We start from the raw sequence: 15,409 nt of genomic DNA, 5'->3' as shown, positions 1-15,409 counted from the left end.
TCAATCATTATTATATCAATTGTATCAATCATTTATATGATATATTATATCAATTATATTTCATATAATAAACTAGACAGACTTTTCTTCTTGTCAAATGCTTTCTCAAAGGACTCAACAGTAAGTTATATCTCAAAAGTTTATTTTCTCAAAAAAAAAAAAAAGGGGTTAGAAGATAGTATAAAGTGCTTATTCTAACCCATGAAAACAAAACTATTAAACAATAAACAATACTTTTATCTAGGGAGAGGTAAATGAGGAAGATGAAAAGGCAGATGACAGACAGTCACCCTAAATCCTTTGTGGAATGAGGTAGTACTCTCAGTTAAAAAAAAAAAAAAAAGGTAGAGATTCTTTTTTTTTTTTTTTCTTTAACAGGGCATACAACAGCATTATTTCTCAACTTTTTAACTACTACTTGGCTCAAAAATGAAATGGTAAGAATAGAGGCAGAAAGACGAAAGGCATGAGTAATGAAGGTTCAGGGAGACTATCATCTTTGTGGTATACTTAATTGGAGAAGTGTTAAAAGACTAGAGAGCACCAGGCATTCTCTTTTTTTCTTTCAATTTTTCTTTATAATTTTTATTTAGTTTTGAGAGACAGAGAAAGAGAGAGAGAGAGAGAGGCAGAGAGGGAGACACAGAATCCGAAGCAGGCTCCAGGCTCTGAGCTGTCAGCACAGAGCCTGGCATGGGGCTCAAACTTAGGAATCACGAGATCATTACCTGAGCTAAAATCAGACGTTTAACTGACTGAGCCACCCAGGCACCCCGAGAGCACCAGGCATTCTGAAGTTTTTGTAACTGAGGGTTATATGGGGAAAGAATGGCAGATGCAGAATGAACCTGGGTAGTATGGCTTCTATCTGGATTAGTGTAGTGGTGATGGTGTGGGGAATGTAGAAGGGCGAGCAGTATTGTGGGACCTTGAGACTAGGTAGATGAGGCAAAGGAATAGGAATCTGTGTAGCTGAATGTCATTATTTTAAGACATTTGTCAGCTGTGTTTGTGTCTCTATTAAATTATAGCATTAATTTTTGTAGAAAAGACATTAAAAAAGATCAGGAGAATTTTATCTTTTGATTTTGATTACTAAATTTTAATTAATCTAATGTCCAGAAAATATATTACTGAACTATCCAACTATATATACAGAGAAGGGATCATAAATATTAATCAGAGAATAGAATTCTAACTTTCATATAATTCTGTCTTATCTGCTGACCTGTTTGAAAATGCCTATAGCTTTCTAACTTTATATATGTTTTTTGGCCTTCTTCCCCTTTTTTAATATTGTATATTCTCAACTTGGGGTAGTGATGGTATGGTATTTCATTATTTAAAAATGCATATTTAATTATTATATATTTGGAAAACAAAAAGTCTATTATTCTCATAAAAGAAATTATAGAAAGAGTGATAAAAACTAGAAGATACATGTAAAGAATACAATGACCTCAATAAAGGATATCACTATATCCTGCCATGGGGTATGTGTGTCCACAGTTTTTATGTTTACCAAAAGGGGATACACATTTAAAAAAGTTCAGAATCACTGCACTGGGACTGGTATTTTAGGTAAGGTGATTTAACAACTTGACAGTAAAAAAGAAACTCACACTGCCTGTTTCATTTACCATCTTCTTTGGTCAATAAAAACCAAATGGAATTAATATAACGTGTCCCCTCCTACCTAGTGGTGGTCTTGGAGTGTCACAGTATACAATGAAACTAATATAAAGAGAAAAAAGTTACGAATTTTTAAAAGAAGTTAGAGATGGCTACCATCTGCCTTAACTTGGGTCTAATGTAAAAATTTATATAAAATCAAATATTTCCCGAATTTAAATCAGGTCGTTAACTAAAAGCTAGCAATAGCTTTTCTGACTGATCAGCTTTATTTACATATACAAAAAGGCAAAACTGAGAACAACTACTGCGTTTCTTCTAGGATGAAATTATTAAAGCTAAAGGGAAGGACGAGAACATAGACTCAGTGAAACACAGGGAAGTGCCTGTAGACAGAGGCAGACTTTCAGCTAGAATTCTAGCTCTTCTGAATGTTAAAATCCCTTCTTCCACACAATGCTGTCCCACTTGGCCTACATACAGACAATTCCTAAAGAATACGAGACTGTATTACCTAAGTACCTATCTTTACACGTAGGTGTCTCTGTAATGCAAAAATTAAAATCTATAAAATTTAGTTTATTTACAATATTACTTAAAATTATACTGTTCTAAAGTTTAAAACTGGACTAAAAAACACAGAAAACAGCAAATTCCTCATCTTCAAACACTTAAGAGAGAACATGGATGTAATAAAAATCAGAAAGGTTCTTACAATCTTTATCTGTAGATATCAACACAGAATTGAAAATAAAGACAGTAGGTATAGAAGGACTAGTAAGAGGTCATTTGTGAAACAGTGTTATAACTATTTCTCTAATAAAAAAATATTTTATAAGCTTTATGTACATAAATGTAGTCCTAACACTTTTTATAAACAGGTATGTGAAAAGGGGGAAGAATAAACTGTTTTTCATTTAATATTATTTTCATTTAATACTTCATTCAATATTAGAATTCTATTTTCAGGGATAAAAACTATCTTGTAAGATAATCCCAATGTATTATGTGAACTTAATAATGCAAACATTTACTGAAGGTCACGTTAAAAGAGGAGAGTAATATTTTTCTTTTATGAATCTAATATAAAGTTTAACATAAAGTATGAATTTCAAGCATACACCATAGAGCCAAAGGCATTTAATATGGTCTAAATCTGAAGCTTACCTTTCAATACTTCTCATCCAATGTCCACAGCAGCTGCAGATTGCCAGCTCCCTTTCCATGAGATGCCCCAAATGTCAAACAATGGAGGTATTATAACCTCATAGGGATTACTACAAAAAGAACCTGGTCTATGGTTACAAGATAAAACTTTTATTATATTATGCAGTTTTATAAGTTTCTGAATAAGATACATTAATAACCTAAGGAACCATACAGGAAAAGAAACTTGAAAAAAAACTTACAAAACTACACAATATTATAAAATGAAAAGCTGAGTCTATGTGTGTGAAATGAGTGGGGAGGGAAACTTACCTTACAACTAAAGAACGATTCCATTCTGCTGCAGTAATCAGGGATGGGTATGACAGAACCAGCATAATGCTGGCTGGGGTGTTGCAAGGACAGGGAGTTGGCAATCTACTGATGCTGGAGACATTGGACACCTAAAAGAAGAACAAAAGGAAAACAAGTAAATTCTAGGTTCCTTACATGTCTCATCATCATGGATGTATTTTACACATTTTAATAATTGTAGATGCTTTGAATGTTAAACTTAGGTGAAAGTAACTTGTTTACACAAATCATCCTATTACTTATATAGATTTTCTTATAACATTATATGTAAACAAAATAGCTGTTGACAGCTATATGAAGAAAAAAATAAAATCATATATAAATATACAAAGAATGCTTTTATAAATTGAGAAGGTACTAATGTGTTAAGAACAGTAAAAAAACAAGATGTATATAACAAAAACATCAATACTATTTTTCTATTTTTCTATACTCCTTTATTTATAAATGTTAGATCACAGAAACTGGACCATATGACAAAATATTTTTTTGTTACAGGCTTGGCTCTTGTCACATAAATTGTGACAAAGGATTGGGAAAGGGATTAAATAATATATCGAGCTTTTCAAATAAAATGCAAATAACTTTGAGAAAAGCTAACTGTACACAAAGGTGTCTCATTTAAAATCACTAGCAGTATCTGAAGGTAACTTGTAAATAATTTCAACTCCTATGTATAAAAACACAGCACAAATCAAATTAACTATAATTAAGTATATTAATAAACCAATTATTTGGCATTCTCCTTAGTCTAAATAATATTAAATGAAAAGGTAGTATTTACTTTTTCTTATTGCTTACCTAAATAAACTATCATCATACTCATGTATTCCTGCATACTCACAGTTTTAGGGGTAAAGTATTACATTCACCTTTTTGGTATACAGTCCCTTGGAAAAGTGCTAGTTTGACAGTATAGTGAAATATATGCATATTAACATCAGAAAAGTTAAAAGGTATTAACACTGCCAGAGGTTCTAATATGAACTATCTCATGCTAGTATTTTCTCTCATCCATTTTCACCTAAGACTAATTTAACAGAAAAAGGGGCACCTGGGTGGCTCAGTCGGGTTAAGTGTCCGACTTTGTCTCAGGGCATGATCTCACAGTTCGTGGGTTTGAGCACCGCATCGGGCTCTGTGCTGACAGCTCAGAGCCTGCAGCCTGCTTCAGATTCTGTGTCTCCCTCTCTCTCTGCCCCTTCCCCACTCACGCTCTGTCTCTGTCTCTCAAAATAAATAAACATTAAAAAAAATTTTTTTACAGACTAATTTAACAGAAAAGCATTTGTACTTTATTTTAAAGGCATCTCACACTGAACAACATATACAACATGCCCATTATATATCCATAATAGCATTTAACTAGAAAGCATGAAAACAAACAATTGCATCAATGCTGAAAATTTACTGCAAATTTCAATGGCATTTAGTTTTGTAGAGAGGAAAACTGGGTAACAGATCATATTCCTAGTCAGGTAATTACTACTACTGGGGAAGAAAATCTAACAATATATATGTACAGATGGTATATAACCACTTTCATTTACAAAGAAGAACAAATTCTGGATTGGAAATCAACCACAGGTTGAGTATCTGAATTTGACCTTTTTCAAAAGTAAATTGGTGGTAGCAAATAAATTGATAAAATTTGATCAATCTATACCTGATATATCAGAAAGGTGGGTTCTCAAGCAATTCACTGCACAGTCTGAATCACTAAGCAATGCTACATTTGGTATCATCAGAGCATAAAAAAATTCCACATAAGTGACATGAAGATTGGGACTATCTGAAGAGCAAGGACAGTAACCTACTTATTTTTACTTTCTCAGGTTCTATCACAATGCCTAGCACAGAGTGGGCCTACAAAAAGTATTCAAACTACATAAGTAAATTTCTTATTTAACTGAGGTTTTCTGCTCAGATGCAAAAGATTTTTTAATTGAGGGAAATATGTCTTCTAGATTTTCTGAACACACAATGAATATAATTTAACTCTTGATGACTTGAATCATCATAAACAAATTATTGTGTTACATTTTAATACAATTACTCTCAGGGACTGTTCACATTTCTCTATGATCTGTATTTCTACATCAAATGATTATTGACTATATTTTTGGACTACCAAGACATACTCTTACAGGTTTTTCTAATTGCCTGTCAGTGTTTCATGCTACTGTCAATAAACCTGCCTTAAATTGCTCTTGTCCTAATTAAAAGCACCTACTACTACTTGTTAGCATCACATATTGTTTAAAAAGTATTTACAGGTAAGCCTTTTTCTATATTAAAAATAATTTTAATTCCAGTGTAATTAACATACTTTATATTAGTTTCAGGTGTACAAAATAGTGGTTCAACAGTCCCACATATTACTCACATGCTCATCAAGTGTACTTTTTAAAAAATGTTTATTTATTTTTGAAGAACGGGTAGAGAGAGAGGGAGACACAGAATCTGAAGCAGTCTCGAGGGTCCAAGCTGTCAGCACAGAGCCCGATGCAGGGCTCAAAGCCACGAGCCGTGAGATCATGACCTGAGCCGAAGTCGGATGCTCAACCACCTGAGCCACCCAGGTGCCCCAAAAGAAGTGTACTCTTAATCCCCTTCACCTCTTTCACCCATCCCCTCTACCTACCTCTCTCTCTGGTAACCATCTGTTTGGTCTCCTATAGTTAAGAGTCTGTTTTTTGGTTTGTTTCTTTTGTGCACTCTACACCCTCTATGCAGGCTCCTTTCTACTCTCTGCAGATTCTGAGTTGATCTTTCTTTAATATGCAATGTATCATTTTTTTCTTTTCCTAAAGTCTGGTAAAATGGTAGGGAAGTTCTATTACTGTTCAATTCTCTCAGGTTTTTTTTGTTTTTTTTTTTTTTTATATTTTTTACCAATTCACAAAATGCATTCAACTATTCTATCTTTAAATTTTGGGGTCTCTCCAAAGAGTTCAATATCTTCTGTAATATAAAAAGTTGGAATGATGTGAAGCTTATGGAGGGGTGCCTTAATCACCCCAAAGATTTCAATTCAATTTTCCACAACTTTTGTCAGTGGAACGTAGTAACTATTAAACAGCTAATACAAATTTAGTTGGTGCTTTGAAACTTATTTGACATATAAATGTTAGTTATATCTGTGTGTGATATGTTAATTGAGAAGGGTTTAAGCCACACTATGAAGCTCTAGCTATAGAAGAATCTGTAACTTAGTTCAACTCTTCCTTTGAAGCTCACTTCAATTATCTGCCTGATATAAAAATACAAAATAACCCTTTTCCCTTTTAATTGCAACTTTCTTTTGAAGAAAAGGGGTTTTCAAGTAATTGTTTTTATGAAAGTTTCCCTAATGGGATTAAAACTATGCCAAACTGTAATTAAGTAGAAACAGTGAGCTCTATTAACAGGGGTTAAAATCCAGTTCTAGGTTGAGTAGTTATTAAAGGTCAAAAAAAAAAATACCCAAAGAACAAGATTCACGATAGATATAAATATGGATAATGCATTCTTAGATAATTCAGTAATTAGTTGATTAAAGCTTTGTCTTACCAAATATTGCTCTGGTTCATATTTCCTGTCATCTAACTTTCTTTTCTATTATTTTGAGCATGTCAATTACCATCTGATTGTTCATAAAACACATATGTTTTCTATCTCGCCACTATACTCTCAAACAAGGGAAGTAAGCAGGTGTCTGGAGTGTTTGGTGACTTCTGAATTAACACTGCTTGAAAAGAAAAGATTAAGTCTTTCATAAAAGGACAGAAGCTAGCTCAACTAACCCTGTTTAAAATTAAAAATTTATCCTCAGGGTTGGGAATAAAATCTTAAACTCTGTAAGTGGATTCTTTAAGGATAAGGACTATGTTTTAATCTCTGGACCCCTACCCAAGTTCCTGGTAGTATGCATAGCACACAGATGACAGTAAGGAAATACAAGCCTTATGAATAAGACTTGAACCTATAACTAAGATACATACAGAAACTTATTTTATCTGTTGCACAGGCCTTCCAGAAGGTTGTTTTATTTTTTTCAAAAATGTTTATTTATTTTGAGAGAGAGCACACACACATGTGGGTGAGGCGGAGAGGGAGAGAGAAAATCCCAAGCAGGCTCCACACTGTCAGTGCAGAGCCTGAGAGGAGGCTTGATCTCAAGAATTGTGAGATCATGACCTGAGCCAAATTCAAGAGTTGGATGCTTAACCACCTGAGCCATCTAAGCGCCCCCAAAAGGTTGTTTTAATTTTTTAAAAGCTTTACATATGACTAAAGACGTGATTCCCCCACCACAGCTGAGATAGTTTTCAGTTTTGTTAACCAATAGTTTACCAGAAAATCTAGAATAAGAAAATGATATATATAATGATGTAATTGTAAAAATTTAAGTATAATTAATTTTAAGGACAATTTAGAGATTATTGCAACCATATCTACAGGAAAAGCCATTAAATAAAGTTAATTAGGGCATATTCAGGACTCTGAAGGTATCTAATATTCTTTACACTCTAGTAAAACAGATTATGCACTCTCAACAGCTGGTTATAAAATAATTATGATTTGATGCTTCACTGTGAGCACATGGATATAGAATACAGAGAGGAGGGAAAAATCCCATAATCTTCCATTATAATAGAATTTCTGTTACAGGTGTTAGAAAGTGAGATTAAAATATAATAACCCTTGGCTGCATATTAAGGCTATACTACATGCAATTATGTTTTGGGGGTCCCGTATAAAGTCACATAACTTTTAAACATAATTTGACTATATTTTTCTATTTATCTGTTTCTACTCCTTACTGTATCTTCACTTTTTAAGAATATATTACAGCATCTTTCTAAAACTGAATAAAGAAAATACATATACAATCATGTTATTTGTAATTTCTTCATTTCCTATATAAAGGAAGGTAAAGGTAAATGGTGAATATACTTGAAACAGATCATAAATCATAATAAATTGAAAACATCTGGATATGAAGCTAAGGTCAAGAATCTTTTTTAACTATCTGATGAACTATAAAGGGTAAATGTTAATACTAACATTCACAAGTTTCACCAAATGTGAGTCTGAATTAGAAGTATATGGTCTACTAAAAGTACTCTCAATTATGGGAGCGAGTATATGATTCCATTGATTTCTACCTAACTTTCAAAACATCAACTTATTTTCTCTCCATAATAAGTTGGCAGCAGCAGACAAAGCAAGGGAATAGGGCCCTTAGCAAATACAGGCTTATGCTGGGGTTTTGCAATTTCCACACAAATGACATTTGAAGCCAGATAATTTTTTATTGTGGGAGATTATCACATGCATTATAGGATCATTATAATGTAGGATATTTTTAGCAGCATCACAGGCCTCTATCCATTAAGTGCCAGTACCACCTCTTCAACAACCAAAAATGTCTTTAGACATTGCCAAAAGTCTCCCAGGTGGGGAGAGGAATCATCTCTGGTTGATAACCAGTGGCTTATACAGAACTCTGTGATCAAAAAAGGGGTGTCACCATCTCTGATCAAAGCTTCTAATTTCTCTAACGTTTGGTCTTGCTAATGTACACCCTTTGGCCAGGCAAGAGAAATATTATTATTGTATGATGAATTTAAATTATCTTAACATAATAAAGATTAATTTTATTCACTACTTGAATTCCTTTCCAATTCTTAACATGTCTTTTTATATGTTATAATCATTAGTCACATATCATTTTATATATTTAAAAAACTTAACATTTCACAAATTATTTCCATGTAGTAACAATGACCTACAAATATTTTATTTTACTAGCTTTATGATACACTACTGTGTTAATACTGTTTGGTTAGACATCTTCCTACTGTTGGACATATAGGCTTTTTCCAAATTTCCACTATTAGAGGTAGTCTGCTCAACACACTATTGTGTAAATTGCTTTTGGAGATAGGGCATGAAATGGGGAAAGTAAAAGTTAAATTACAAACAGGATTACAGGCTCAAATAGCAAGGCAGTTTTATAGCTTTTCTTATATATTGATCATGATATTTATCCTAAGTGTTGAGTTACTTAACTACTAAAAGATATATTAGAAAAGAAAAAAAAAAAGTCTTGTATTTTAAATTTTAGTTTCTCTATATTGATAAGGCTATCATTCATCACTATATAATCCAGACAAGGTTTCTTTTCTTATAAAAAAATTTTTTTTTTTTTTTGCCAAATTGTTCACACTTTTCCTTACACCGAGTTTCTATAGGGATCTTTCCTTATTGAAGAAAACTAGGTTGAAACCTCTTTGAAAATCTAAATTATGATCTAAAACATAAGGAAATTAGGGAGATATGAAAAAGAGAAAAAGGTCAGATGAAAACGCAAAATATAACCACTTCTGATATCAGCCTGGCAAAATTTTCCAATTTTGACTGTTTAGAATTTTGACTGAAAGCAATACTAATATATTTCAAATACAACAGGATCAGGCAAATTTATCAATATCTGAGCTCTATCTTTCTGGAAAACTAATACATTTCCTCAATCTAAAAAGATATTTTCTGGGGCACCTGGGTGGCTCAGTTGGTTGAGCATCCAACTCTTGATTTTGGTTCAGGTCATGATCTCAGGGTTTGTGGGTTTGAGCCTTGTGCGCGTCAGGCTCTGCACTGACAGCATGGAGCCTGCTTGGAATTCTCTCTCTCCCTTGCTCTCTCTGCCCCTCCCCTTCTTCCTCTCTCTCTCTAAATAAATAAATATTTAAAAATTAAATAAGATAAAAATATAATTTCCAAATAGACAATGTGAATTTTATCTCTTGACTAAAAACACAAAATAAAAATAAAATGTTATGATTTTCTCCTTTAGCTCACTGAAGAATCCTATGATCTAAACAATAATGAGGAAAACAAAATTTAAAAACTGTCAAACTATATACTTCTATTTATCTCAACCAGATGTCTCACTTTAAACAAATCTCAGGTAAATAATTAGGTATAACACTGCACGATCTAAAGGATGTTGAAAGTTGCTTCCAAAATTGAAGTAATGGTATCAAGTGTGCTCAGACAAACTCAAGAAAATGAAAGCATTTTTTCTCCTTACATTATTAACTATAAATAGAATTAGCTGCCTTACAAGAATGAGTAAACGATCCAGATTTTTAAAAGATTATAAACTATCTGAAGAGGCTCTGCAGAGAAGAAATCCTCTAAAGAAGTGAGGTGTTTGTATGAATCCATATTAAATCCTCTATCACATAAATATTTCTGTTTTTAAAAATGGCTTATGACAAATAAATGTCTATATGGAATAAATCCTCTTTGTTACTGGAGCATTATAGATATAAAAGCTGATGAGTAACAGAATTGTTTTGACTCTAAATACTATTTTAGTTTTGACAGTGATATCTTATGAAGATCAAAATTAATACTCTATTTGTCTGGCAATAGTGAAGGAAGTCCACAGGCAAGGAATCAGTGAAAATGGCTACCACCATCACCAACTTCATGCATTTCTCATTATTAAGAAAGTCTCTCAGGTCCTTACTACAAGTCCAATTCTTATAAATATTGTTACTTCCTTTGTAATTCACAGTATATTAGCTAAGGCAAGTACATGGACAAACACAAGAAACAACAGGTTGACCAAGAAAAGATAACAAAAGCAAAAATACAAACACACACCTTCAAAATATATAACATAAAGGTCTTTTGGTAAATGTTTAGAGTTATTGGTATCAATACACTTTTAGGGTATCAGTATAATTATGGATATTCATTATGATCCTTGAATCATCAAAAAGTGTTAAAATTTTGTTGAATATAGTACAAGGAGGCAGGGAAGTTTCTCATTAAATGATTAAAATAAGAAATTAAAAAGAAAGGAAGGAAGGAATTTAGTCCTAAAGTTCAGGTTTCAGTTACCTAGAAAATGCAGTTCAGTGAAACATCTTATTCCAAAATGATGCCAAATAAATTGATATTTAATATTAACATAAACATTCAATAAGGTTAGTTCCTATAACTAACATCTACCATACTCAATAATAGCTTGTATAGAAAAATAAGGAATGACAGATAATAATATGTAAACTTTTATGGTCTATTGTTACCTTTATGCTGTGTGGCCATTTCACATGAAAACAACCTTTTAGGCAGTTTAAAGGGAAATAGCTCTTATGTTAGTAATCTCAGTAAGATTATCCCTACTAAGTACAGTCCCAAGAATTTCTATTTCTTGAAGAGCAGAAAACATATTTTAAAACTAATATGCAAATATTATGAGTCATAAACAAGTTAAAAATTTAGAGTCACAAAATTTAAAAATTAAACCCTGTATGTAACCTAAAACTATCTGATAAACCTGCCTCCACAGACTACAACGTCAAATATTTGTAATCTATACTTTCTTTTACCCTTCTACTTGTTCCTGTAAAGGAAGGCAATATGCATATACCTCCTACCACTAATGGAAGTGAGGTGGATGGCTTTACAGAAAACTCTAGGATACTTGCAGAAGTCTTTTTCTCTTACAATGCATGCTGTAAGTAAGTACATAAATCAGTTATACATAAAACTATTTATTGAAAACAACACCCTAATTTATAATATGGGAACAAGTTAAGAGGCATACATTATGTTTAACCATAGCATAAAAAACAATTAGCAAATTTACTTAACAGAATTCTATTTAGACTCATGAAGAACAGACAACTCACTAAAAATTAACAGCTTCTACAAAAACTATAGATAACACCCTGATTAAAAGACTATTCCTCCTATTAAAGAACAGAATTAGTCCTTTATGATCATATAACATCAGATATATTAAAAATAACTTTGCTGAGAAAATATTTTAATACAAATGTTGTTTGAAAAAACACCTGGTGTTTCACATCAACTACTCATATACCAAAGTGTGTATGTGTAAACACACACACACACACACACACACACGTGTATACACACACACACACACACGAACACATAAGAATCTAATAAGGGTCTAAACCATTTTTAATAGAAATATTTCTAAAAATAACAGTTTTCCACATTCTCAGATTGTATACTGAACATAATGTTTTTTTGTTAATTAATAGCTATCACTATGAACATTATCCTATCTCTTAGATTATATCGATATTCTCAGAGGTATCACTTGAAACTTCTGAATGCTTATGGCTGTTTTATGCCTCTGTTAAATAACCTCAGAAGGTTGTCCTTTAATGGCATTTAAGTCTCCTCCCTTCAGAGTGCTACCAATATGTTTCTCCTAAACAGCATATAAAATGACTACTACAAATCTGCTGATATGAAGCTTTGCTGTATGTATCACTATCCTTATTTTATACATAATTCTAGATTAACAGGTTCTGAGCAAACACCTAAAAGTGGCTTCATGGCATTCCTAAGCCATAAAAAAAAGGTATTTTTAAAATAATGATTGATTTTCTCCAATGCTTAAAGCCTTCACATTTACTGGTGTATAACTGTGTTTCAAATATGTAATATCACTGAACTATTAATGCCAGTTAAGCAAGTATCACTGATTTAATAAATAACATAAATGAGTATTTTACCAAGTGTTGAGTGAATATTCTTTTCTTTATATTCTCTCAAGAATTATAAAAAATGAAGGTAAAATTGTGAATTTAGAATATATAAAGTTTAAAAAAGACTTTAACTGATAAAGGTGTTTTAAAAGACATACTGGTAAGTATGCTTCAAAAACATCTGGGGCAGGATTAAACAATTTATATATTATTTATGTCACAGTTAATTAAAATTTTTATGTTAATAAGCAATAAACTTCCATTAAAAGCATATAATTATTAATTAAGAATATCTGCAAGGCAAGCGTTACCCTAAAAACTACCAGTCAGCAAACAACCAACCAGTATATTGGGAAATATTCTAAAACTATACCTGATATAAACCAGGCAAACAAAATTTAATTTACTTGCCCTGGTACCATTTTTCTCTATGAAAAATGAAAACTAGACCACACAGAAGAAATAAAAGGAACAATGTTTCTATTTTTCATTGCAAATTTTTATGTAACCCAGAAAAACAAGATTAAAAAAGAAAGCTTTAGAAAAAAGCAGGAATAAATTTTAATGCTAAAAATAATAGATAGAACTTTTGGATCAACACCTACCGATTTTTTTCTACTGTTTTCCAGATCTTTGAGTTCATTCTCGATTTTTGTGATTAATTCCCTGAGTTCATCAAGATTAGTGCAAATAAGCTAAAATAAAACACAAAAACACAGCTTGATAACACATAATATAAAACACCCAAAATGTGGTAACAGAAGTTGATTTAACATACACTAAATTCACAATTATTTGTATTTGTAATAGTAAAAAGCAAAAAAAATCCCACAGTTTATATTTTAAAATATATCACTTGTTATAATGTATGAACTTCAGGCATAGCATAAAAATAACTGAAATTTCAACCCTGGTGGTTTCATACCACACCCCTCTGTTCTCAGCTTGCTTTATAATCCAGGTACTTTCTTAACGTTATCAACTTTCAGCCCAGAATGACAAAGATCTGGAAACTCACCCTATAATTCACAAATTACTGAATCACCTTTAAGAAATGCTTTATCAGGCAGTATCCTAGTTGATGAATAAATGCATCCCTGGAGAAATGTCATTATACCTTTGCTTTAGTTTGCTAACTATATGATCAAACTAATTGTATTATGTTTGGGACTGCCAAGAAAGGATTTCCACTATATGTAATACATATATTCAAAGAAGTAAATGACATTAAGTACACATTCTTAATATGATCTTGTAGTCTTTAATAAAATCATCTCCATAGACAGCATCTATTTCTTTTCATAATTATATGGAAATATAATTTTACTTCACCTTGGTAATGTTGACAAATGGCCAAAATAATTGGTTTTTAGTTATGAATAATCAAACTAGTTTGGCTTAACTACTAAAAGCTTTAAACAGTGAAGTGTCTGGGACACCTGGGTGGCTCAGTAGGTTAAGTGTCCGACTTCAGCTTAGGTCATGAATTCAAGCCCCGCATTAGGCTCTGTTCTGACAGCTCAGAGCCTGGATCCTGCTTGGATTCTGTGTCTCCCTCTCTCTGCTCCTCCCCCGCCTGCATTTTGCGCCTCTCTCTCTCAAAAATAAATAAACATTAAAAAATAAGTAAAAAACAGTGAAGTGTCAGCAAAAATATTAGTAACTACATTTTAGTTCTTGTAAAATTATACTGAGTTTTTCCCAATATATTTAACTTTTCCCTAAAATAATTTAAGCCCATATTTTAAAAAATCTATTATAAAAAAGAAATGTTTCTAAAACAACTGCAACTAAAGAGGAAAAGTTTTAGGTTAATGAAAGTCTTGTAATGTTTATACTGCATGATAATTTTTTAAAAAATACTACACTTATAAAGCTATTAATTCACCATAAGTTTTTATCAGCCCAAATTTGCTACATTCATTAGTTTCTGTGTAAGGATACTGTTTTCCTAAAAGGCATATTTTTTGTAAAAAAAAAAAAAAAACCAAAAAACAACAACAACAAAAGAAAAGTGGGTTACAACAAGATTATTCCTAGTGATAACTGTGACAAAAATGGGAAAGTAGGACCCCTTTAAACTTCATTATTAGGTTAAGCCATATGAAATCACTGATATGCCCTTGATCTACCTAAATGGCAATATAGTTAAATCTAACAGACTAAGAAAAAATCACACATATTATAAATTATAATTAGTATTAACAATTATTATTAGAAATGCCTACATACTTTCAAACACAGAACTGACGATGAAGAGAAAATATGCATTTAAGTAACTCAAATAATTTCAAGGGTATAAAACACAATGATGTAGTAGGACAGTGCTGCTAATATTTTATTATAAACTACACATTCCCATTTGCCAAATCTAGAGTCCTGGAAGAAATGCTAATAGGCAGTGGACTGGACAACTATGTGAGTGCCTCTAAAATTTGATAATGTCTTCAACTTCTATTCCATTTATAAAGCTTCATTGTTGGCCCTACACCAGGTTTTTAGTAACTACTCACTCAGTGGTAACTAAACTTCCCATTGTAAAATCTGCTATTCTGACTAACATGTCAAATTTGCCCCAGAGCTTACAGATGGGTTACATGCCTTTTCACTGAACTTTGTGCGGTGGTTAATATCACAGCACAGATTTCTCATTTGCACACATGGCAAAGCACAGAGGAATTTTCACCTGCATCTTAGGTGTCTCATTATACAAGGAATAAGGGTACATT

General features: G+C 32.1%; 1 protein-coding gene across 3 annotated transcripts in view; it reads right to left on the bottom strand.

Annotated features, from left to right (window-relative positions):
• The window catches only part of KIAA2026 (KIAA2026 ortholog), a 129,847-nt gene that overhangs the window by 26,867 nt on the left and 87,571 nt on the right, over window positions 1–15,409 (bottom strand). For 2 of the 3 annotated variants that reach the window (XM_058695429.1, XM_058695430.1), the window contains one exon: window positions 13,286–13,375. The exons of the other annotated variant lie outside the window; for it this stretch is intronic. In XM_058695429.1, coding sequence (XP_058551412.1) covers window positions 13,286–13,375 — 90 coding nt within the window. The remainder of the gene's footprint in view (window positions 1–13,285; window positions 13,376–15,409) is intronic. 3 annotated transcript variants of the gene reach the window in all.

The sequence above is a fragment of the Neofelis nebulosa genome, chromosome 12 (genome assembly GCF_028018385.1).
Source record: "Neofelis nebulosa isolate mNeoNeb1 chromosome 12, mNeoNeb1.pri, whole genome shotgun sequence".
Taxonomy (NCBI): domain Eukaryota; kingdom Metazoa; phylum Chordata; class Mammalia; order Carnivora; family Felidae; genus Neofelis; species Neofelis nebulosa.
This window is presented reverse-complemented; position numbering and strand designations above follow the sequence as displayed.